Source organism: Ambystoma mexicanum, chromosome 7q (assembly GCF_040938575.1).
Source record: "Ambystoma mexicanum isolate Mex_15411 chromosome 7q, UKY_AmexF1_1, whole genome shotgun sequence".
NCBI classification, from domain to species: Eukaryota; Metazoa; Chordata; class Amphibia; order Caudata; family Ambystomatidae; genus Ambystoma; species Ambystoma mexicanum.
Window position 1 is genome coordinate 985,563,777 of NC_090941.1, and position 26,814 is coordinate 985,590,590.

The window sequence follows — 26,814 nt, forward strand, 5'->3', positions numbered from 1 at the left end:
TTATCTCTACAGTCCTTTCCCTCCTTAGTCTTATCGCCTGTTATTTACTCGTCAAATCTTAAGTAATTGCTTTTCCGGTGCCTGCGTTGTCATGTGCCCTTTCTTTTATAAATGCTGCCTTTGGTGTTGCTAGGCCCTACTTTAATGTTACTGCACATTTTGGAGCTGCAAAATGCACCGTAGCTAGAAGATGATGTAACCTAAACAAATGCAGCACGATCCATCTTAATAATTAGAGTTCAGTGGTTGATACCGGTTTCTTTTAAAGCGCTCTAAGGTCTCTTGACTGGGTACAGAGGTGCTGTGTATAGTGGCAAACTGCGATGGCAGCAATTCCCAGGCATAATCCGGACTTTTGGGTTGAGCCGAAATAGGTGTGATCCTGGGCGCATTTCATAGTATTCCTGTGTTTTCTTCCACTATCTTCAAACACTGCGAGGGTGGTTCCTAAAATGGATGATCGCATTGTTACAAGCAGGGCTGGCTGAAGATGCGTGGGGGCACCTGGGGGGCCCATTTCAATATAATGTTTGGGGAGACGCTTGCCTACAGCTGGAAAGGCTGTCTGCATATGTTAGCAACGAAAATACAATGATCCCTGTGGAGTTTTAGATTCTCAAATGCACACTGGAAATGGTTTTGGGGCACCAGCAGTGTCAGTTCATGCTATTTTGTATCAACTGAGCACCCCGCTAATCACACAATCCTAAGTGACGTGGCATTTAGTTTGTGGAGACTGGTGCTTTCTTAAGCAATACGTGTATGCCACCAGTCTCGGCTTCTAACTTTATTGTGTGAAAACATATGTAAAGCAATGGGAAGGGGATGAGGGGGGGGTGGGTGCAGATTGGCAAAATACTGGTTTCCCTTTTTGTTGCAGAAGAGACTGGCCATCAACGGGGAAGCTCTAAGTGATCACTGGAGAAAAGCTCCGTCAGTCACAAGGGGGCCTCCTAAAGGTGTGGGCGCCGGAATGTTTAACTATTGCATAATATTCAGGACAAAGTGGGTACTTTGACTACTATCAAATGTGGTCCCAATAGCACAATTTATTAAAGTGTTTAAAAGCATTCTGGACTCAGTCATGGGGATAATATAAAAAGTTGTATTACAAAGTATAAGTAAAATGGAAGGCCTGTGTCATATGTCACCGTTGCGACACTATTACCTGCAGGGATAGAGGAAGCACGTGCTAGTCTCCACAGACCCATGGCATGCAGGCCCATCCCCCCCGAAGGTAAGCGGGGATAACGATGAGGCTGCACCTGGGTGAAATGAAAGTGCACTCGCCTGTATCCGAGTGGAGGAGACTGAACCTTGCATATGATGTCTTTATATTGCAGTGAACGGCTTGCACTGCCTAACACAACGGTAGGCAAGATTCCAAACCCTTCTTCGGGTTTCGGAACCAGAAAAATCGTGCTGAGGAATTGAGAAGCCTAGAATGTGGCCGGGACTACCGCACACTTGAAAACAAGCTCTTGAATTTCTGCGTCCACCAGCTTTGGCTTTTCTTGATTGAACACAAGAGGTGGAGGCGGCGAGAGTTGACATGGAGGGGAGTAGAATTCTATCTGAAATCCCCGTACAGTCTGTAACACCCATGGGTCTGATGCGAGACTTTCCCAATGATGAAGAAATCGTACCCTGCCCCCCAAACCTTTGTGGGAAGAAACATTTACGAGACGAGACAATACCTGGAGCGGATCTAGCTCTACTTGCACCTCTGCCATTCCGACCTCTCCATTGAGTTCCTCTTTGGGGATAGACGGTCGTCTGCGCTCCTTGAGCAGAGGAAGAATGATGGGCCCCTCTAGAGGCGTATTGCTGAGGTCTGGCAGAGCCCCTGAAATAGGAGCGGCCAGAAGAGCGGGCTCTTCCTCGTCCAGCCTTATCAAAAATTCGGGGTGCAAAAACCTTTCTAATATTCGTTTGGGCCTTGTCGAAGGCCGTGAATGTGTGGACATAAGCTGAAAGGTCCTTGATGAACGTATCTCCAAAAAAAATTCCTTGAGCTTTGGGACCAGCCTCTCCATCCGCCATATCCTGTAGCTTGGGATCTATGCGTTTAAGGGGCTCTTTGCGCCTTTCCTTAGGAATACTGGAATTAGCGTTGCCGAGCAGGCAAACGGAACGCTGCACCCAGCCCCTGAGCACTTTGACATCTATTTGTGACTCATTCATGGCTGCTTCTTCTGCCAATTCGAATATTTGGGTCAAGGGCCCCAACATGTCCAAAAGCCTATCTTGACAACTCTTAGTGCCCCATCAACTCCCTTCTTTGGGTCTTTACCCCTCAGACAAAAAAGCCACCATGGATTCATCAATAGCGGGACTCATTGCCACCTTGTCAGGAATAACAGGACGTAGACATTCTGAAAGTAGTTTATTCTTGTCTTCACTAGGAAGACCCTCCTAACCCAATGGTGGAGGAAAGAGGAGACTGCCTCAGAAGGGCGCCATTCTGCTGATCTAGGGTGCTGAATGAGGGAGGGATCAAAAAACGGGGCCCCGCTGCCATCTAACAATTGCTCCTCACCAGTCTGGGTCACCCCCACAGATGAAACCTTCCTTTTTCGCCTCTCCGAATTATAGGGGATGACAAAGGAGTAGAGGTCACCCTAATTGGGCTGAAGACTGGGCAACACCCTCACCAAACTTACGTTTTAATGCTCTAATCGGGGAATCAGGGGAAGAGGGAGAACTCTGAACTGGGCTGAGTTGCCCTTGCAAATGCTTTGTTTTAGTTGTGCCCTTTCTGGGTGCTGTAGAAGGTCCCTGAACAGGACTAGGATGGAAGTCGGCCATTTTATGAATTAGCCGGTCAAAAGCCGAGGCTAAGGTTGAATTTAGATTCAACAGCGCTGAATCCATGGAATCCTTTATAGCCCTGGAGACCGACGGGGGTGGAACCAGGGAGGCCTCCTCCAACCCCCTCATTCCTAAATCCTCACTGGGTCTATCACTTTTCTTCAAAGCCGCCCTAACCTGGGTACTGGCATCTACTGAGGGATCCCCCTCTACCCCTTTATTTGACTGCATTGTTAATAACAATGAAAATGAAATGTAACAGGAAAAAACACACCCAAGTGACACAAACCAAACAGAGGACCCAGCAGGCCTAACAAAAACTCAACTTAAATTATGTGGAATTGTATGTATATATATTTAAAATATATATAAATCAATAAATTGGCCCAGGTAGAACCCAGGACCAAGCAGGGAGAAAACACAGTCAATATATCAGGGAATAATATCCCACAAACTCGCGTGAGCAACGCGAAACGTGTATAAAATAATATTACTGTCTGAGGCAGTTATTCATTTACCACGCCAAAAGAAACCTATTTAATGATGTGTCATTGCAGAACGCGCTCACGCTGCTCCTCACCAGTGGGGCTGATGTAATGTATATATAAATAAATACACACGCCGAGCAGGAAAGATGGGTGAGGGATGTGCGAGCAGCACTACTATAGTAACACCCATCGCCGAGCAGGCGAATGATAAAAATTCTCTGGGGGGAGGAGGAGGGCGGGAAGGGAGCAGAAAAAGGGCCGAATCAGGGCGTGACTGAGGCGAGGAGAACGCCTCACGCCAAGCGGTCACAACAACAAATAGAATTCCCAACGTTCGAATGAGCAAATGTAATGCAAAATTATCCAGATACAGTAAAAGTACAGAAACAATGTATCAAGAAAAACCCCCTTCACAGAAAGGACGAGTGTGTAACAAAAGGACTTCTCTTGTGCGTCAGCAGCAAAGAAAGAGGAGTTGCTGTTAGAGTAAAGGACATTTATGGGGGTGGGTTCATCCTGATTGGTTGATGGACTGCTTCTTATCCCCATCTTGGACTGGGTTCCTACACTGTGTGCTTATGGATTGTGTTTTTTCTGTTTTAATAAGAAAAAAGTTACTGTTTAAACAAAATTTTTCTTTGCTGCTATTTTGTCAGTAGTAAAGATTGAAAGCATAATATGAGCCTCCTCGTCGTGCCATAGAATTGAGAGGCGAATAAGTGCTTGCATGGCCTGCAATATCAGGGAGTCGGTGCGATTAAACGCCCCTTCATCTACTCTCCACGTGTCTCCCCCCTTGGGGTCACCGGCTGGTAACTGATGACGCAGCATGGACCATGTACCTGGTGTAGCTTCATCTGTTAGAAGGGGCTGAGGGGCCATTCACGACTTGGACTGCTGCGAAAGCATTGACTCTGTGTGTTGAACCGGAAGCGGTTTTGTTTGCTGAAAGAAACAGAGGAACAGTGTCACAGTGGCCTGATGTAAACATTCTCCTTTGCATCCTGCCTGACCCCTCTCAGGGCTTTGCAGAAGCTTATACCTGCAAGACCTAGTCCTGCAGTGAGTGGTGGGCAGACGTTTACCGCATTATCTCCTCCTGCATTGCACCAACTTTCGCCATCACCACAACCAGTTATATTAACTTTGACACGCCTTGTCTTGGTTTACAAATGTGAACCATTGTCGTTAATGTTAAGGGTCTTGTACAGTGCACTGTTGACACTTGCATGGTCTCTTGGCGCTCTGGCGGATCTGCAATAGAAGGGGGGGTTGTGGATGGGGGTGTGGGGGGGGTTGTTGGGATTGAGCGGGAGAAGAGCAAGAGAGCTTTGATGTGCTGTTTTGGCAGCTTCAGTTCAGAGAAACTGGTCACGGAGAGTAGGTGGGTTTTCGGTTTGTAGCCGTCATGTGGTGTTGAGATATGATTGTGCATGGTTTGGTTTCATGTTGGGTGTTGTGAAGTGCGTGTGGTTTGTGGTGCGGTAAGAGGTATAGTTGTTTAGTGCAGAGTTTGAGGCCGCTTATGCAGAATGAGTTTTTAGTACGGTACACATGTCCTTCCCCCAGCAAACCATCGAAGTGCGATACATTTCTTACCCCCAACACACCATTTAAGCGCGCTACATTTCCTGCCCCCAACAATGCACGCATTTAATAGATATTTTCCAAATAAAATCTATAGTCAATATATTATTGCTGGTTTACAAATATTCCCCGTTAGTAAATACTAATCCAAGAGTCTTTATTCTACACTGCAGACGGAGTGCTAGAATGCATCGTTCTCTCCTGAACAGTGGCGTCATTTCTCTACCATGCGCCACGTCTTGAACGCAAATGCATTTTGTGTAGTGTCGAGTCATTAAAGTGCCGTCGGATCAATGGTGCCTTAAATATATAGTTCCTTTGGTGGTATTGGAGGCGCTACACATGTGTTGCTGTCGCTAGATTGCGCTCAGTCAGGCATGAGGGGAGCAGTGTCTGCGGTGACCAGGGGCAGGATGCGCCCAGAATTTGGTATTGGGTTCCTTGCACCCTCTGCTCCTCTCTGTTGGCTGGGGGAGTAGTCAGCGGTGCAACGGCCATTGGGCAAATGGGGCTTTAGCCCCCATCCGCTGACATTGTTGGGTTATGTTGTCCTGACCTGGTTCACCTACAGGGCCATCAGCAGGACAGGGCACAGATGATAAACGGTGCCTTGGGCTGCACTGTTAACAAAGGCCCGGCAAATACTAATGTAAAGCATTTCATTTTTAGGCAATTGAAATGGTGATGTGATGTCAGCACTTGTATTCCAGGGGAGCGATTGGAAGGGTGTGGCAGGCGTGGGACTCAGGGCAGGAGACAGCTCATTCTCACAGCAGCCCATAAGTATCTGATCTCAGGTGTGAAGGAGAGGGGTAACTGCATTTAACAATGAAGCTTCACTGGAAGAGTCTCTTTAGAATGTGTAAAGAAGATATTATACCCCTCCCCCCCCACACAAGTAAGGTTCCCCCACCCACTCCTTTCTTTCAAGTTAGCCAGTCTCCCAGCATTTGAAGGGTTAACTCATATAACCCGCCCAAAACTTTAGGCTAGTTGCACCCCTGAAAGTAGTCCAACTTGGGTGCCGGTGGGAGAGTTTGACTTGCCTGGATTTTGTTTTTTCTGTGGGTTCATGCATAATGTAATCAATGGTTTTATGTTGCAAGGAAAGAAGTGTGAAGGCAAGTGCACTATAAAACCACCGTTGGCAATGCCAACAGTTTGGGATTTTGTGTAGGCATGAGAAATGCCCTTCTGATTAACTGGCCATTGATGTTAGCAGGTGCAAAATTGTGCATGTATCTGGTCATATAATAGCAGTGCCTGGCAAATGCCTAATACTTTATACACAAGCCAAAACATTTGGCTTTGCCAATGCATGTTTTTAAAAGGGACTTCAGCGAAGGACATTCATAGTGCTTTAATAAATTGAGTGACTGAAGGCAGACCTGCTTAATACATTTATATCACACCAGTATGGGTTTACGGCTCCAATTAAGTCATTAACTCTCAGACGACTGCTTTGAAAAAACACTGGCGTGCAAAGTTTGATGGTAAGGGTTGATTAAAGAGAGCCGAACAAGTTCCCATGAGGAGGTATTTTGGGGGAAGGGGCAGGAACTGGGTGAACATTGCCATGGGGACTAGCCTGGCCATGGCCAATCAATGGGTACCCAAACACCACCTACAAGCTTTGCCATTTCTCCCTATATGTACTCAAATGCAATAGTTTCGACTTATATGTGACGTTTGCGCCACAGCTAAACAGAAGGTATATTTACAACCTGTTTAGCAGTAGGCTCTGGGGCACTGGCACCCTCAACAGGCCTCGCTTTATTTATCTTTTAGTTTTATAATCACACAGTGATTGGTGCCTGGCTTGAGTGCTTAGCACTTTCCAGCAGGGGCAGGGCCGCTGTTTACTTTACCCCCTGCCGCGCTGCAAGATATGGATTCCTAAGCGTGTACCTTCCGCTGGCCTGTATGCTCTCAGGCGCGGATCCAGAGCTGCCTCAAGCATATATATATATATATATATATATATATATATATATATATATATATATATATATATATTCGGCTATAGCAGTGGTTTATTTTCATATTATTTTGTATGTGCATAGTAGTGTTTTTGTGGATGTTTAATAGTCATGCAGTGCTTAATTTGCAAAACAATAAATGGCAGGGCCGTCCATTGTTGTTCTTAGCTGGGTGTCATTTCTCCAGTAGTGACACTGGCCTGCTTAGTTTCCTGTTTGTACAATGTGTATGTAGCCAGTTTATTTGCCCCTGCTTAGAGTAGCCGTGAAAGGACGAAATAATTCCTGGGTAGAGCCGAGCCATGGGGCCTGGTTTGGCTCTTTGAGCCAAACACAAGCCGACAGCAAAAGAAGCACACCTGACCCTCTGCCTCCCTAGCCGAATAGACAAAACCCATGGCTGTCATTCTCAACCCCCACAGCAAAACCAAATAGCTGGAATCCTCCTCCTCCTTGCCCCCCCACAACACAAACCCATACCTGATGTCCTGCATGAGCATCTTTGCCCCCATAATCGGAAACCTGTACGTGGCATCCCAATTTTGGAAGATAGGGCACAGTAAAATTAAATGATAATGATGTGTTATTTATATCGCGCCTTAATCCAAAGCGCTTTACAGAGCACATATTTACATACAATATATCATCTCCAAGATCACACACTTTCTGTAAGGTGAGATTTGATCCCAGCTTGCACTTTAAACACTTCACCTTGTCATCTCTAGCTGATGTGTGCCAATATACAGGTTTAGGGAGCTAAATTAATGCTCTATTTAGTGAACATGACTGGTTCATAGACATAATTTCGAATACAAAATATTCGAAAGTCAAAAAGTCGAAAAAAAAACGTCGAAAAAAAAAATGTCGAATTTTTTTTAATGACGTTTTTTTTTCGAAATGGGGGGGTTCCCCCCCAACCCCCCTTTTTTTTTATTTTTACCTATTTTTTTCACAGAAACTAGAGCCCAAAAAAAAATATCGAAAAAAAAAACAATTCGACATTTTTTTTTCCGACATTTTTGATTCGACTTTTTTGACTTTCGAAATTATGTTTTCGAAATTATGACTGGACACCAACATGACTTGATAGTCCATAAATCACAACATAAACCAACATGCCAAATATATGCAACATTACATTAAGCAAAACTGTGATTATTGCTTTAATTTCGGAAGACCAGTAACTACATTAAAGATGCAGCCCACATTTTGATCATTGTGGGTACCCTACATCTTTGTCCCTCAGAGATTTTGTTTACCATTGATGTAAAAAGTGTATATACTTCCATTCCACATAACTTAGAAGTGATTCTGTTAAATGTGCACTACTCAAAAAGCCCCAATTAAATAATAGTGTCATATATGATATTATTTATAATGATCTTAATACCCAGAGGTTTCTAAGCACGGACCCGGGGATCGAACCTGTGTTACTCCGCGTCATCTTGCCTCCAAGGCGAGCACGTTGCCCCTGAGCTATCTTCCGTAGACAATCCTCATATGTCTCTAAAAGACAGTGTTAAATAAGTGAGGTTATTGCAAATGAGCCATGTTGCTGTGCATCAATGTACAGGTTGTTGAAGCTGTGTTTTCCTTGTGAGCAATATATAGGGCGGTCTATAATTAACAGTGACACCTAGAGGCAGTTTTTTCAAAAGTGTGATGGGAATGATCTTGTGTGTGATGATCTGACTCATTGTGTGAGGTCATTCAGTGACTCTGTTCATGTTAGTGTCCAGTATTTCATTGGAACGGTTTCAGTTGCCTCTGTATATAGATACCCCTGCATCTTTTGACCTGCCTGCATTTATTTCACCTGTGTAATACTCAACCTGAAGTACATACATACTAACTTGCTCATGGCAGAGTAAATTGCTGCTATTCTGCCTTGGCATCTATCATTTGCATTTACCTTGCATGTTATTCTGCCATGCTGTATATATTTTTGCATTTTCCTTGCTTTCTGTTTTGCCAATTCCTTTTCACTAAAACTAAGTTCTGTCTGGCATCCCTGGTGCCAGTAATCATTGGCCTATTTATGCAGTCCTTCCTGGGTGCGTATTAAGTCTCCCATTGCCTTACTTTATTGTGAATGTGTTTAACTTGCTCCAGTGATTACCCATTGGCGCTTCGTTGCCCATTGTATTGCTGGTTGGGCACTGAGGTTCCCAGCCCACTTATTCCACGCCTTCAGGCATCCCCATTGGTGAGGTTTGCACAGTAGCCATCTGTTGATTGGATCAGAGCAGGGGCGTTGCCGGGGGGGGGGGCTAAGGGGGCTATAGCCCCTGATCTTTTGGTTGTAGCCCCGGATAGAATCTCAGGAGCTACAGCTAAAAGACTAGCTAGCCCCCAGTCCCAACAGTTCCGACATTAGCATAGCCCCGGGTCTTTTCCAGACCTGACCTAGCAACTCCCCTAGATCAGAAGAACATTTATCAGGTTACACCTTATTTATTTAGCATGAAGTCTGTGGTGGCGCTTGCGAGTACGCACCGTGGGTGACCCAGGACTTTGCCCGGCGGGGTGCCCATGAGTAATCTGCACCCCTTACATGAACCTCTGTTACAGAACCCCCTGAAAATGAATGAAGCGAGCAAGGGAGGCCCTGGAAGGGTAGGGAACTCGCCTCAGCACGTGAACAAAGACCACTGGGATACCCAAACTAGTAAGAACCAGTCTGTGCCGCCTGCAGCCCACCTACCTGCGGCTATATAGTGGACAGCAGGCAGGGAAGAGTCCAGGGAGACATAAAAAGGCATGAGACTAAAGATGTAAAGAGCTCCGAAGTAACACTAGAAACTATTTCTAGCAATCGGTGCCCCAGAAGTTGTGTATTGTGGAGTTGTTGTTTCCTTGCTTATCGTATTGTTTTGTACGAAGGGCTCCTTCTGATCACGTGAACACTGGTTTCTGTCCTCAGCCAGCAGGTCAATGTACCCAACATGATCCAGGGAAGTGTGGGGGCCCTCGGGACACGATTTAAGGGTTTGAAGTCTGAGGGTTGTCTCCTGGCTAGTGAGTTGCCAGAGAGACGTTTTCAAAGTGTAATTTTCATTCCTGGGCGAGTATTTCTGGACGAAGAAGAACCCGGCTTGAAAGCAGGTCTCTGTTGCGTGCGCATTCCTTCTCGCCATCGTTTCTCGTAAATGGAAATAGATGTTTTTACTCTCCGGGCCCTTTTTAGAGCAAGTAACCGAAATACTCAGAACATCCTGCTAATGCCATGTGTTGCCATCGCACCAACCCATGAAAAACATATCTTCAAATGTGTTGCACAAAATGCAGGGTTTGACGCACCTTCCGCTGGTTTTAATTACCCCGAAAGACTAACCCATGGCAATTTGATATCCGCTGCCCAGAGCGCCAATGTTCCCAGGCCCCACAAGTCATTTCAATCAAGGGACTGCATCCTGTGGCTCTCCAAATGTGTTGAACTACAACTCCCATGAAACCTCACCCTTGACTATGCTAGATATGACTGTAGATAGTTGTAGTCCATGGCATCTGCAGAACTAAATGGTTGCAGACATATGGACTTCGTCTAAGAGTTTGTTTTCAGTTTGGAGAGCACAAACAGTATGTTGGCAGAGGAATTCGTATCATGTAGCTCTTAAAGGATACAAAGCCTACGGGTTTGTGCCTCAAAATGTCCTTTTTCTTGCTGCAGAATTTTGAAATCAATGCAGCTATATTTTGGGAAGTCTGCAGTGGAGGACAGGTGGGAGGCAGTGTCCAGATCCCTGCGTACCTTCATCTCTACCTTTCTAGGAGTTTCACTTTACCCTGTATTCTTTTTTTGGGAAGATTGCCTTTCTTTGTAGGTGTAAAATGAGCGTTCACTCCCTTTATCTTTTTTTTTTTAAATGGGAGTCTCCTTATCTAGCTCGCACCCCCACATCCCCTAACCTCACCCCCCACATATACATATAAAGTGATGGAAATTGACTGTGGGATCCCACAAGCACAGGCAGTGGGGGAGGCGGGGGGAGAATGGCGCAAGGAGGGCAGGGGTTGTACGTTAGGAGGAAGGGGGAATCCAGGAGGTTTTTCTCAGCCCCCCCCCATAAATAAACAGCATTTCCTATAAAGTTTCAGGCAAATTGGAAAAGTAGCACATTTACAAAGGTGTACTTCAATATTCACTGCAGAGTACAATCCTGACAGGAACACAAGTGTTCTAACCAGACGTTCCAGCAGTCTAGTGGGTAAGTCACTTGCCTTTGGTCCTGATGCCCGGAGTTCGAATCCCGTCCCCGCAACAAAAGTAGATGGATAACTTTCATGGGCAGAAATTGTCTTCCAGCATCAGGGACCCGGTGAGACATTGTTTGCAGGATCTGGGATCCGGGGAAATCCGGCTCTATGCCCAGCCTTGCACTTTTACATAGCCCAATGACATGTTCCTGCAATCCTCCAGATCACATCCAGCTTCTGTTGTACAGCTTAAATGACCCCTTCACACCATGATATTATCTGCAAAGTCATCACCTACATGCCTAGAAAAGCCTAATTCAATTCAGGATCTGCTTGTTCAGTCCTGTTTTTAGGTTTGCATTCTGGGACTTGTCCTCTGGGGTTATGATGGTAAATGCAGAGAGAGGACAGGACTGGGTGGGCAGCTTCTGAATGACATGAGGAAATATCTGCTTGTAAACTTGACTCCGCTGCATCATATTGTATGACTATCTAAAATCAAGGCATTCTGAAGGCCTGAAGAACCCTAATATTTATCTGCCCTGCTTCTGCCCCCTCGTAGCAGAATCCACATTGCCGAGATCCTCTACAATACCCTGCTAAACACTTTACCCGTTGCTGGATGAGCTCACCAGCCACATTCACTCCATGGCATTGTGATGCTGGAAATGCATTGGAGGGACAGGGCCTCCCTGTCCTTGTCCTGTAGTCCTTTTCCATTGTGTTCTGTATTGTTTTCTGCGCAGGAGTCCATGTGCGACTCCTGGCAGTGCAGCTCTTCCTGTTTTTGGTTTGGTGTACAGACCCATGGGAAACCCTTATGGCACCCTTGGGTGGGGGTACAACCCTGTGCCCCTAGTGTAAGTTTTTGGACACCTGTGGGTGTCCCACAGAGCAGGGTATGGGCTGGTGGCAGCTCCATGCTGAATTTGACAGGTGCTCTGAGTATCCTCCATTTTGGGATACCCAGGCCCTGCCATTGGCATCAGTTGATTCCTGATGGAAAACAAGATGGCCCCCGTGGCCCCCTGCTTTCTATTGCCCGTTACCTTGTTTTCCCAAAGTCCTGGGAAGCCCTGACTCTGTCCCTTCCCCCTGACTGGCTGTTGGGTGGAAGTTCCATATATGGTGTTGTGAAGTCCAGTCCAGACTGGATGGAGCCTTCCCAGTGACGGTATGTTGTGGGTACACCCTGTGGGTGGGACCTGGGTGAATCGAGTGTGTGACCAATATGCACTTCTTGTTGTGGCTGTCTGGTTTCTGGTATGAAAGACAAAGACTGAGACAGCCCTGCCCGAAACTGGCCTGAATGCAGTGTGTAGTGTTGAATGGCTGGGTACTTGTCCCAATCCACATTCCTTGTTGTACTTGTCCGAGAGGGAGGAGGATGGCCTGAATGCACTGTGTGCCTGATTGGCTGCCTGACTGCATGAATGCCATTCTGTATGATTGGCTGCTGAGAGTGACCCAGCAGTGTGGATGAGAGACCGGATAGTATATCTAGGGACCTCTCACCACTGGAAATTGTTCAGAATCTGTGTCTACACTTGAAGAGTAACTGGAACTGCTGATCCTCGACACCCAGCTGGAAGAAGACTTGCTGTTGCATTTGCTTCGACCTGATCTGAAAGCTGCCAAACTCGTCAAGGACTGATCCGAGAGAGGACCTGGTAAGGCGCACTCTTCCTGTGCTCCGAGGGACCATCGAGCACCGCTAACCTTCGCCGAAGCTCCCTGGAAGTCAGAGCCTCAAAAGGCTGCCGACCCGAGACGGGACCGCTGAGGAGAACGAAGTGAAGCACCAGGACTTCGCCGCTGTCGAAGTCCATTGCCGTCGACCAGGGTTCACAGGTTTGTGTAACCGCTGGAGGCCTGTCGAAGTTGTGTTGCCCCAGAAGAGGGGACCGCTTGATGCCGTGCCGCCGACGACCGGAGCCGCCCGCTCCTTTGCCTAAGAACATTTGAATCGAAGGACTCCATTGTCCGCAACGTCGACCGCTTTGTCCCGCCAGAGAAAGTCAAGGCCACCGACACGCCGAGGAGAATCCGCCAGTGGGTTTCCCGCCACCCAGAGACGACAAAGACTTCAACGACTCGACGCCCTTGCTGGGCCACAGTTCTTCAGAAACTCTTTGTGGTCCTGAACAACCAATCGCCGAGGTGCACCGCACACCTCATCCTTGCAGGACGTCGCCGACCCTCGAACTTCTCATCGACGTCGTCGACACCAAGTTCACCTTCTTCGACGCCTCTCGACGATCCGTGGCTCCTGCTTTAAAGGGAGTCACTTAAGAAGGATCCGTCGACGCTTCTTTGAAGAACTCTACTCCACCAGGTACATTGGGGGGGTAAAAACATTAAAGGAGATAACAAGACTATTGAGCATTATATGGACTGGGCTTGTGCTATATCTTTATTTTACAGGTTGCCCGGGGGGGGGGATCTCCACACAGAACTGTGCTTAACGGTAGAGGCCAGTATTCTGCCTATTGTTTCAACCATCTTGCTTTCCCTCCTATCTCTATCGCTGGTTTCCTTGTTATGGATCTGTGTGACATTCTAACAGTATAGTTGATGCACTTTAATGAGATCTGATAATATTGGTGGTACCACATTAGAATTGTATATATTTACCATTGTTGATTTCTGAGTACAAAGTGTGTTATTGTGATAGTGTACATACCTTTGACTATTATATAAAGGCTGTGTTTTCAGTAATACAGTGTGTGGACATTCCTTTGTGGGGGTTCGGGGACTACCCTGTACTTAGGAACCAGCCTGCATCACCTCCTGAGAAGCTAGGCCTTGATTGCTCGTCCATTGCTACCATAATAGAGAATCTTGGCTGGGTCCTCTGTGCTTCTCCTCTACCATATAGAGAGCAGAAGTACGGACACCCCCCTCCAGTCTTTACAGGCATGGTCTTGATTGTGTTCCATGGCATATTCATGGCATGGCTTGACTCAGGGCATATTATGGACCGTGGTCTGTGGCAAGGTCCTGGGCCATGTCCTGGTCATGGGCCCTGGTCCGTGGCATAGTCCTAGTCCATGGCATGCCATGGTCTTGGGTCGTGGCATGGTCTTGGGCCGTGGTCTATAGCATTTTCTTATGCCGGGTTCTGTAGCACGGACAGCAGCACTGAACCGCATGGGGGAAGCAGCTGCAGCCAGCCCAGAACACTGTTGATGACCTACTAGCAGAATCTGCTCCAGGAAATGCAGTGTTTGAAGTTGCAGCAGTTTCCATGTGCACAAACCTTGACAAACCGCACAGTCCTCTTAGCAACACCTCTGGTTCCCTACAAGGGTTACTCTGTATCTTTACCCAATACCTGGAAGAAGGGAGATTGTCTTTTAATGAGGTGATGCTGTGAGGAGTGCAATGAGTTTTGAACTGGAATTCGTTTTTAATGAACAACTGTACTTAGATGAAGAGATTTGTCTCCTTTTCCCCATGTGCTGGAATGTGATTTGCTCTGAGGAAGGCTGGGTAGAGGAATCATTGTACCCACACAGCCGAAACTAGCGTTGGCTAAAGATGAATTCATTTGTGTAAATTGTGTTGATGCTTTGGACACAACTAAGTCACTGTGCCCTAGCGGCGGAGTTCTCATTGTACACTCTGCTGGGCTTTAAGAGTACACACGTGTTCGGATGCAATCAGGTGTACTGGTTGCCTGTGTGGCAACCAGTTGTTTTAATCAATTCACAGCAGTAATTTGCTTGTTTTTATTGTTGTGTGCATGTTAGTTTGTGCGCATGTGTTGTGTCTGTATGACACTGGGGAAATTAGTTATATATCCACAATTTGGAATATGAAGTCGGTGTCATACTGTTTGACAAACGTATAACATTTTCAACCATTGGTTTTTTCATCACAATAAACATTTTAAGATTATTTTCCCAATGAATCCCCACTAATATCGTGTGTATTGATATCATAAGCTGAAATTAAATCGTTCTATATAATTGTGGCAAAAACCAGTTTAAATTGGGTGTAGGATCCGCTAATGCATGTGTGTGTTTAGATTCCTATTGATTCTACATCAGAAAATCATTATTAGGGGCAGACCTCAGATACATGTGTTTGGTCATTGTCCTGGGCCGTGTCATGGTGCTGGGCCGGAGTCTGTGGCATGGTCTTGGGCCATGGTCTGGAGAATTGTATTTGACTGTCGTCTGTAGAATTGTCTTGGGCCCTGGTTTGTAGTATTGTCCTGGGCCCTGGTTTGTAGAATTGTCTGGGGCCGTGGCCTGTAGAATTGTCTGGGGCCGTGGCCTGTAGAATTGTCTGGGGCCGTGGCCTGTAGAATTGTCTGGGGCCGTGGCCTGTAGAATTGTCTGGGGCCCTGGTTTGTAGAATTGTCTTGGGCCCTGGTTTGTAGAATTGTCTTGGGCCCTGGTTTTGTAGAATTGTCTTGGGCCCTGGTTTTGTAGAATTGTCTTGGGCCCTGGTTTTGTAGAATTGTCTTGGGCCCAGGTCTGTAGAATTGTCTTGGTCCATGGATTGTAGTATTGTCCTGGGCCCTGGTTTGTAGAATTGTCTTGGGCCGTGGCCTGTAGAATTGTCTTGGGCCGTGGCCTGTAGAATTGTCTTGGGCCGTGGCCTGTAGAATTGTCTGGGGCCATGGCCTGTAGAATTGTCTGGGGCCATGGCCTGTAGAATTGTCTGGGGCCGCGGCCTGTAGAATTGTCTGGGGCCATGGCCTGTAGAATTGTCTTGGGCCGCGGCCTGTAGAATTGTCTTGGGCCGCGGCCTGTAGAATTGTCTTGGGCCGCGGCCTGTAGAATTGTCTTGGGCCGCGGCCTGTAGAATTGTCTTGGGCCGCGGCCTGTAGAATTGTCTTGGGCCGCGGCCTGTAGAATTGTCTTGGGCCGTGGCCTGTAGAATTGTCTTGGGCTGTGGCCTGTAGAATTGTCTTGAGCCCAGGTCTGTAGAAGTCTGTAGAATTGTCTTGGTCCATGGATTGTAGCAAGGACAAGGGCCGTCATTCGTGGCTTGGACATGGACTGTGGGCCATAGCTTGGTCATGGATAGTGGACCCCTGTTCTTCACATTGTTCTCTTCACTACCCCCTTGTTGAACATTATCCTTTTGTCTTTTTCTGAGATGTGACTAAAGATGCAGAATTTTGATCTATGCAAATAAACTTGGGCCTCAGCACGTATTTTGTTGTCTTACCAATCCATCTTCCAAATACATTTTTTTAAAAATTATTCTTATTGTTTTTTTGTAGGACCTGCTGAAGCATACTCCTGAGGACCACCCGGACCACCCCTGCCTGATGGATGCCCAGAGGAACATCAAGCAGCTGGCAGAGCGAATTAACAAAGGGATGAGGAGTGCCGAGGAGGCGGAGCGAGACACAAGGATCGTGCAGGAGGTGGAGTCGCACATCGAAGGGATGGAGGACGTAGGTTTCCAACCCTTTTAACTGTGGTGGGGACATAGAATGTGGGAACGGAGAGGGTGGGGAGGATCGTCCTTCTGCACTACATTGATAAACCGAGAAAGAAACTGTGGCACAACCGGGCCCAAGTACCGCTCCTCGAAAGGGGGATATGATCCAGCGGTAAAATTGCTCACTTTGTAAGCAAGACAACAGAGATCTAATACAGGCTTCCTCTCTTGGGCTAAATCATGATTCTGGGTCAATCGCTTTATCTCTCTGAGCCTTAATGCCCTTAGCGACGAAGGAGGGGAGCTTTTGGGAGTGGGCTTGATGCCCCTACTGAGAGCTGTAAAATGTGGCATATAACGATCACCCTGGGAGGCACTGGACTCCATTCAGTGCCCAGTGTTGCACTGTGCAAGTCTCCGCACGTGGTCCCGCCCATGCTGTCCTGCTAGTACGCTTACCATTTCTTAGCGTTAATCGTGCCCTAATTTCTAAACAAACACAATGTCTTGCAGTTAATCTCTTCATAACACCCGTGCAAACATAGCTTTAGAATTTACTAGCTTTCACCTCTCCTTAATGCTCCAGCAGTGACATGGCTTGGGTTCTAATATAAATTGTGAGTTGTGACTTTACCACTAGAAGATTATTTCTAGAGTAATGTACACACAAGTGTATGTTGTAAGTTCCCTCGAGTTCTGTGTTTGTATAGGTCTCTCAGCCTGCAGCCTCGTGCATGGCACAGGGCTTCCTGATGACTTGGAGAATAAGTTGTGTATGTTGCGGCCAGCCAATTGCAAGCGCCGGGTTCTGCCCCATCTTCACTTTGTATGTGTGCAGTCTTATCATGGGCGTAATTGTAGGCGGTGAACAAGGGTTTTTTGCCTGCCTAACTTTTGTGGCACACCTTTTTGTCCCACTCATTTGACAGGGGCCCCTTTCTTTTAGATGTCATGCCCTCCCCCCAACATTTGCAGCAAAGTTACTCCACTGACATGTGAACTCGGAGGCCATGCCCTGGTTGTTGCACGTTAACAATTTCTGCGCCATTCATGGACACAGTAATTGTGTCTGTGCTGGTTCGAGACCCTGCACATCCGATCTCGGTTTAAATGATTGCTTTTTGGTATTGGGTATTTATACCCGCTTTGTTAGTCTAAGTGAGATTGGCCAAAAAGATGAGTTTTGAGTGCTCTCCTGAATTTACGTAAGTTGGATCCAGTTCTAAGGGACACAGACCATTTATTCCACAGCTTTGTGCCATGGACCGAGACGCTTCTTCCACCGGCTGAATATAGCTTCAATCTGGTAGGAATTAATAGCATTAATGTAGAAGCACACCGGGGTCCATCAGAGAGAACTTGGATCTGCCTTCTCGAGAGATATCTTGGAGCTGCACCATAAATGCATTTATGGACCAAGGTAAGAATTTTAAAAGGGATCCTGGCAGAGACTGGCAACCAGGGCAACTGGCGCAAACAGGGGAACTAGGAACATGAAAAGGCAGGTTCAACACAATTCTGGCAGTGTTATTTTGAAGGATTTGACGTTTGTAACAGGACATTTTAGAAAGACGAGAACAGAGTGGGTTGGAAAAGTGCCAGGTGGCCTCTTTTGTGCATGAATGTGCAGTAACGATGGGTTTGTAATTGATAGTAATTGATAGGTTATTTATAACGTGCTTAATACCCAGAGGTTTCTAAGCACAGACTCGGCGATCAAACCTGTGTTGCTCCGTGTCGTCTTGCTTCCAAGGTGAGCACGTTGCACCTGAGCTATCCGCCCGATGGTGGGTCCTTGCGATGTGCACTTTCCCAGTGTACACAGTGTATCTCAATCTCAAAATGGCCTCCTTGCTCACCCCTTGGAGGTGCCTACATGCAAGGAACGCAATGCCGGAGCCCAGGCTCCGGTGCACCCTACCCTACTCGACTCACAACCTAACTCTGCTAACAATAGCCACAGCAACATGCTCACAGGCCCAGCCTGCAGCACCCCTCCAAACCCCGCCTTAAACTTGCCAGTCACCACATATGGGCAATTCACATCCAAACATCAGACTCGCCTTTCTGTGGGATACTTCAGCTTTTCTGCAGCTGCACTTTAAGACTAGGAAATAGTGCTGCAAAGTCATACCAGTGGTAGATGTGCACTACAAGGTACACCTTGGACCTCGATATAGTACTGGCTGCAATACTGTGGCAATAACCGCCTAGCCGGTGGGCCATTACCACCTAAGGTGGCCCGGCTGACTTGAATCTGTTTTTGGGACACACTTGCATAGTCTGGGGTATTGCGGGGTGGAGGGGGTTACCGCACATGGGACAGGTTTTGGTGGCAGGAGGACCCTGTGACCATGGGCCGTGTTCCAGATTATAGTGCCTAAACCAGTCGCCTTCCTTTTGCTGTGAGACATCTGGTTATCAAAGAGGAACAGGAGCACTCGACTGCTCTACCATTGGAACTCAGAAATCAGAGCCCACTTTAGGGAATACCTAAAACTCCCATTTATAGACTGATTTAGATCTAGCTAAAGCTCTCATCCAGTATCAGCTATGGCTCCAGTGTTATTAATCACACGTTGTACATATGCATATATAAAAAGGTTTGCAGTTTGTTAGAGTTTGAGAGGCAACCCTCAACACAGGGTGTTCCTTCCCTCCCCAATCAAGGTGTCACTCAAACTGTGTAATGGATTCTTTGTCCAGCCCGATTTCAGACTCCATACCATGCCACTTGGATCCCTCCCCCTTTGCAACCAATGAGCCAAGACCCAGGCCGGTGCACAGAAGATATATGTACATTTATTTGAATTATAGGTAATAGACATTGCACTAAAACTACACACGCAACCTTCTCTGTGACTCGCAACTGAACTTCTGTTATTTAAATAAAGCACAAAAGTTGGTTTGGAAAACACAAATCACAATACTTTACTTTATGTGGATTTCAGTTTAAGGAATAATCAACACTGGTCAATGAACAAAATTGATTTACAGATTCAGTGCTGTGCAATTTCGATGTTCCTGCACGCTTAAAAAGGCTAGCAGTTTGGTTTAAAGAGTTGTAGAAATCGATAGGGCAATTATTATTTCACCCAAAATGTTGCTTCGAAATAAACGCAAGGTGACTTTAAACACACATCACATGTTCAGTGTTGGATACATGAGTTCTCACTTTTGCAAAGCACTTCTCCCCCCAGCCCCAAATACCCACGCATCAATTACATATAGCATCCTTCTATTCAAAGGCCAGATCTAGGGAGTGGGGACGTTTTTCAGACCCCTCTCACTCAAAGGCCGGTGTTGGGGAAGCTGGGCAGAAAAATGTGGATGATTAGGACGTTTGGATTTTCAGACCCCCCCTTCACTTTAAGGCCTTTGCTGGGGGATGTATACATTTTAGGAATTTTAGTTTAGGGGCCAGGGCACCCCTCTTCCTTAAAGAAGTCAGAGTTAACAGGAAAAATAGGAGGGCCCAATTAACATTACAGGCTATACTTTTTAGCATACACTGGGAATGAGCTTTGTTAATTTCGAATGTTGCCGCAAATCATCTGGGGTTTTTTGCTAAAGGGGAATTAATTTAATTAATATTCAGTCAAATAGGCTAAGGATCTACTTAGTTTGCCGCACCTCTCCCCACCCACTAGTGGAAAGAACCCACCAATGAAAGGGAATGGGTTGATTAAATAGAACCCACCCCCCCTGCTGACATTTTGTTGGCCAATCAACTTACTTTTGGAAATATCTGAGTTTGGAACTCAGTGTCTGAACAGCTTCGCTTGTAGGCAAAAACAGGATTCTAGCCAGCACTTCACTTAACTGGATCCCACAGCACTTCTCTCTCTCTGGCTGCAGTGAAGAGTCACAGCCTCTGCTTTCCAGTCTCCCCAGCAATAGAAATCTCCGGCACCCTTCCAATATTTCCCCCAGATGAAATTTTAGTCCATCTCCTTTGGTGATTTCTTGGCAGCTGTCCCCTTCTCTCATTGTGCACCCCTGACCCCAAACTTAATAATATGAGGAGGTGCTAATTTATCTTGCAACCAGGATTGGACAGTTTCCCCTTCTCTCTCCAACCCTTGACTGATGATATTTTCCAGGGCTGGTGACATTTCAATTATGGAAGGAAGGAAGGAAGGAAGGAAGGAAGGAAGGAAGGAAGGAAGGAAGGAAGGAAGGAAGGAAGGAAGGAAGGAAGGAAGGAAGGAAGGAAGGAAGGAAGGAAGGAAGGAAGGAAGGAAGGAAGGAAGGAAGGAAGGAAGGAAGGAAGGAAGGAAGGAAGGAAGGAAGGAAGGAAGGAAGGAAGGAAGGAAGGAAGGAAGGAAGGAAGGAAGGAAGGAAGGAAGGAAGGAAGGAAGGAAGGAAGGAAGGAAGGAAGGAAGGAAGGAAGGAAGGAAGGAAGGAAGGAAGGAAGGAAGGAAGGAAGGAAGGAAGGAAGGAAGGAAATCCACTGTCTAGAGTGACATTTGTGGTATGCTACTTTGCAATTTTTAAGCTAAAAAGGTCCCTACATGGTCCCTCCTCAAATGTTATTTTTTCCCTATGTGTACTCTAATGTAATAGTTTGTTTATAGGTGGGCCAATCAAAAAAGGTCCTTTAGCACTTTGCGATGTCGTGACGAGTTAATTCTCATAGGTGAACTATAGGTTACTGCATCAGTACTTCAACTGCCATAAATTACACTGCACACTCATCTGTCTTGAATGAGGTGTTTACTGTGCAGACGGACAAACGGCCATCAATCACGAGACAATAAAGAGAATTTATTCAGAGACTTTCACCAACCCTTTGGCTTGTCCTGCAAGACGGGCGTCATCCGATGGTTGCCACCAGAGCAGCTGTTTGTCATCTCCTGTTATCAGTTGGTCGCTGCCTCTGTTTCTCAATGGGCGTTGCTTCTCTGTCTTGAGTCCACGAAGGATAGGAGTCTAATCTTCCATGCTTTGCACTTGCCCCCATGTAGACTCCATTAGGGCTTGTACAAGTGTTGCAGTGCCCAGAACATCCAGACCATTAATCCAGTAACGCCCCACGGACGCATGCACGCTGGAGCAGGAGGCAGCGAGACTCCAGGTCTGTCTCTCCTCTAACCGCCTCTCCTGCTTCTCTCCTTTTCTCCTTCTGCAACCTTCAAATGAGCTCCTATTCCAAACTCCCACCTGCCTCTTGTGTAGGGACCTGGCCATGTCTCTCGGGACTTCCCCTGTGTGGGGAAACAAACATTCCTTTCTGGTTAGTTAGAAATCATAATATTGTCTTGGTCTGAAAATGATCCAGGGCTACGCTAATGTCAGGACTGTCGGGACTCGTGCAAGCTAGTTTTTTGGTTGTAGCCCCTGAGCTTCTATCCAGCACTACAACCAAAAGACCCGGGGCAATACCCCCCCACCTCAGACTTCCTGTAGCAACGCCTCTGTTGGAATAATCATGCTGCACCTTTTGCCTTGCCCTGCTTTCAACGAAGCTGTTGATTGAGCCGGCTGTTTGGCATCTTGGTTTGTCACACATAAACTGTGCGGCCAAAACATGCCATGAATGAGTCTGGCCGAACTGCCTCTTTAAATCTCTGGCAGTGTACCATGCCCTTATGGGACAAGCCTGTGCCTACCTTTGGGGACAAATGGGGGTAGCTAAGGTGTCCTACCACCACTGACCCTGGGCCCAGCATCACATAGCTTCTGGGGGCACCCAGCTTTCTATCCAGAAGGCAATATCAGGCAGGGGACGTCATCTTATACGCTCCTCAGGTTCCTTAAGGAGTTTGTTGAACAGGAGGGTTTTTGTGAGCTGAAGGAGTGACGCGGCCGTGAGCACTTCAGGTGAGATGCGGCTGCATAGTATTGGGGCACAGCATGAAAAAGCCGGTTTCTTTTTTTCCTTCCAACATTTTTTCCAGTCTCGGCTTCTGGAATTGCGCTGGCCTTCAGAGAGATGTTTTCCGGCTATGTTTGCAGAGCTCTTGAGTTGCCAGTCTTGCCTGTGAAGCCAGGGTTACCGCACCCCCTCTCATGTGCTTTGATGGGGGCTCAGCGGCGTCCATTCTGAAACACTGTCACCGGATTATCACAGCCTACGCTCCACCACTCCCACCAGGAAATGTGCATCTTGCCGGATAGCGGCACCTCTGTAAGATATTGGTGCTTCCTCTCAGGAGTCCTACTCTTTATCTTCCATTTTCTGGCAAAACCTAAATGTCCTACTTCTTTCAATGCCGATCTCTCTTCCAGTGATGGCTTCTTTTAGCTGGTGTGGCTGATACCTTTTATATGATGTGATAATAATGTGTTACTCATATAGCGCCTTAGTCCAAAGCGCTTTACAGAACACATATTTCATACAATATCACCCAACCGAAATTGGTACTCAATCCCAGCTGGCTGCCTACAGTTTGATTGGCCAAGGCTACTAAAGCTGCCTGTCATTTATTAGCTCTTCCTGCCACCGCCACCTGGGGGTAACCTTATATCCGACTTTAAATGGAAAGTCTGTCATTTGGTTTCTCAGTGGATATGGGCTGCTGAGACAGGTGCGTCCTCTGTCGCCTACAATGAATCACAAGGCTCCACTTTGCTTGAGTTGGGAGTCTCTTCTCCCTTTTCCAAGTTGCACCCGTGAGCTGCTCTGTGTCAGCAGGGTCAGACTGGACCAATAAAGTTCTCCAACTTTCCTCACTCCCCACCCTCTCCTCTCCTCCCTGATCCTATTTCCTATTCTCCCTCTTCATTCTTTCCCACTTTTTCTCCCCCATCTGATTCTGACACTGCATACTTTCTCACTTGCGCCCATCCCACAACGTCCTCTTCTGACCCTCCACCCTCTTCCCTTATTTCCAAGCTCTTTCAACATCTCATTACTCACCAGATTGCCATCTTCAACTCCCCTCTCTTCTATCTTCTGCTCAAACACGCTACTATTTTTCCTTTCCTCGCTTGACCCTTCTCTCCCATCTAAATTGTGGCTTTCCTGCCCTTCCTTTGCTTTTCGTGCTCCTGGAGTGTCTGCATGTCTTGATCAATGCTCCCTTCTTCCCTTCCTTAATCCGGTTTTTGCCCCATGATTTCCACGCAAACTGCCCTGCTCTGTCACTAAGGGCCTCTTTTCTGCCCATCATGGCAAGCTCCCCTCTATCCTGATTCTGCTTGACCTTTCTGCTGCCTTTCATATGGTCGATCATCCCGCTCATCTGAACACACTTTCATCCCTGGGCTTTCCTAACTAGGTTTTAAATTGGTTCTCCTCTTATTATACACCAGCAATTTCTCTGTTTCTTGGCCCGGCAACCGCTCCGCCGCCTTTCAACTTAAATTCTGCATTCGTTCCTTGAAGCTCCGTTCTGGGTCCCCCCTCTTTTTTTCTCTGTCTTCCCTCTTTCATCATTAGCTCCAAAGTTGGCTTTTCTTTCCACGTTTACACTGACTCTCATCTTTTCTAACTTTTTGGATAAGCGTCACTTTTGCTTAGTTACTGGTCTTCTCGAAATCGGGACCTGGATGCACTCTCGCTATGCCATCTAAACCGTTTCAAGACTGAAGTACTCTTCTTTCCCTCTCTTGCTATGAATCCCATCTTCTTTTACACTTTCTTACCATGGTTTTGAAGTCCCTCCATGGCCTTCCTCGCCTTATCTTCCCTCCCTTATCCCCCCTAGACTCTCCACCCAGTCTCCTGTGTTCCCCAATCACAATTCCTCTTCTCTTTATGTAAACCTCCTTGCATCCATTACCGTTTTTTGTACTTTTTCCGTACTCGCCCCCAAACATTGGGGCGCTCTCCCTCTACCCGGTCCTATACTTGAGTTACTTTGTTTCCTTCTCGACTAGTCGTCGCCTGTCTAATAGAATCCATTGATTTAAAATGTTGCCTTTTCATTTTATTGTACCACTTTAATCTTTGTACAGGGCTTTGGTATAAAGCGCTCTTTAAATAAATTCAAAAATAGCCTTGGTGCGCCCTCATCCTGAACCACAATTAATTTCTTTTCAGGACATGTTATTTGATGCACTTTGGGAACCTTTGTGGGGAGTGGTGCATTTTAAGGCATATTGGGTCAAGAAACATGGGCTTAGCCACACACCTAAGACTATTAGCAACACAACGTACTATGCCATAAAAGGGGCCTACATTGGCCCAGAGACTGGCCCACAATGGCATGCCAAGCCCACCCTTTGGGCATTCCGCTATTGCCCTACAGACCAGTCCAAGCCTGCGCGTCAGGCACTCTGCTCATCCTCAAAAAACACGACCTCTTCCACAACTTTACTCTTTCCTAACCTACATCATGCTACATGTTCCTGGAAAGACGCTTTCACTGGAGGGTAGCATACAGTGGTAAAAATGTAGGGTAGAGTCAAAGGTTGAATAAATGCCCTCAGACATTTGATCCCAAGTCAGACCCTCTTTTGGCAGAGACTTTCAGTTTCCTCCGCCCCATGTTTCGAGACATGCCTCCCTTCTATGTTAGCCAAGTGTCGTGTGGTCTGGCGATGGATCCACATAAGAAACTTAACATACGTGTGAGCTGTTACTGCAGAGGTCTACGAGAACATTTCTGCTCATGCGTGCTACCGCGTCACGCTGGCCCAGAATTTCAAAGTTCGGGTAGACCGATATTTCCATGGTGGTTTTTATTTTTTGAGAAATGACACTTGCCTTTCATTTCATAGTATTACCTATATCTTCTGCTTGAATCTACTTATGCTCTTAACTCTGGTCACAATACATGACATTATTAAAACATTTTATATCCTTAAAAACTGCGGTTGCCTTGCTGCACAGAAGAGGTTTCTGGCTGTGGCACTCACATGCAAGTCATCAATTCCGCTTTTAACATACATGCTTAGTCAGTGCTTGTATTCCAGTTCTTTAAAGGTTTGTTCTGGGTACATGGAGCTGCCTCTATAAGGACGGATATTTCATCTGTGGGCGAGTATGCTACATTAGTGACCAATCCTATATACGGTGTTGACTGAGGCAGGGTTCCCCTTTCTCCAGCATTTCCTGGTCTGCTAATAATATTTACCTATTACATGTGGTTTCATATTTTGGTTTGAAAAAGGAGTTCCCTCGGTCTTCAAGCCAATATCGCAGCAAAGTGGTTTCTGTGAAAGTAAGTATTTCTTCCCCCACCCTTTGCGGTCTGGGGACAGATTGCTTATTTCTGAGCCTAGATTTCGGTTTGTCCGAATTGGTGGCCGCTCCGTTTCTGTGATGGCTGCCAACCTGTGGAATGCTTTGCCTATTGCACTACGGTCCATTGTGGCTATGCATTAAAAACTTTGCACTTTCGATTTCCCGTGTTGGGCCATTGTAGGTGCCTTCATAGCCTTGTAGCGCCAGGTTGCCTTTTTGGTGTTGGTCGCGCTGAACCTCGGTACGAGAAATGGATAACATAGCATAACATACATGGCACACGACTCCTCTAAATGAAGTGCTCTTCTAAGCCATTTATTTGATTCTGCCATTTTGCCATTTTGGTGTGTTTTTTGCTTGGATCCCACCTCTCACCCTTACACTTTTTGTTGAATTGGCCCATAATGTGTGCATGGGACGACAATCTGAAGACCTTCGTGAAAGAGAATTTTCTCTGGAGCAGCAGGATTTGAGCATTTAAACTCACGCTATTCTACCCTTGTACCTAATTTTCATTTGCCCCTCTATTATGATCTCCAAAGTATAACTCCGGAAGGACATCAAACTGGTTTACATTTTCTCTGTTGTGCATTGAATATGTTGCAAAGTTCTACCTCAACAGTATTGGCACCCAGCTACCTCCTGGTGCCCAATCGGATTGCAGAGAACACGGACTGAATCCCACTGGTATAACCTACATTGTCGACCGTTCTGCTTCCCTCTTAACTGTGATTTTTGCACCTTCACTGGCACGGCGTACTGACGGTTTTCTCCTCCTCATTACTTTCGAGGCGAGGCGTTCGTTGTTTCGGTTGGGTGGAGGTCTACTTTATGCTCACCGTGCATGCATGTCGCGTTCCATGCTGCATCAGGTCTACACTTTTTTGCCCCACTTTGTATTGCTTCTGCTGAGGCTGTGTCTGGGATTTTTCTCTGTGTGTCTCAAACTCCACTCCAACCAGATGCTAATGGAATTAATGTCTGGCATCACAAGCCATACCGAATGTAAATGAATGGCAGCCCTCATTAAAAGCCCTCACTTTGCTTACGCTGGCAGCTCCTCCTAGTTGCATGACCCACAGCATCATCATCATCATCATCATCAAAGATAATGCTTCTCGCTCATTATGCACATCCACAGGTCTATGCGAGGTTTTCACTTTTACAGATTCAGCCTCCAGATTGCGCGTCCCTCCCGTCAGAGGCATCACTAGTG

The 26,814-nt window shown here is 46.6% G+C and overlaps 1 protein-coding gene across 1 annotated transcript in view; it reads left to right on the forward strand.

The window, feature by feature from the left end:
- Window positions 1–26,814, forward strand: part of ARHGEF17 (Rho guanine nucleotide exchange factor 17) — a 1,051,814-nt gene that overhangs the window by 871,964 nt on the left and 153,036 nt on the right. Inside the window, exon 6 of the mRNA XM_069640110.1 lies at window positions 16,302–16,478. Coding sequence (XP_069496211.1) covers window positions 16,302–16,478 — 177 coding nt within the window. The remainder of the gene's footprint in view (window positions 1–16,301; window positions 16,479–26,814) is intronic.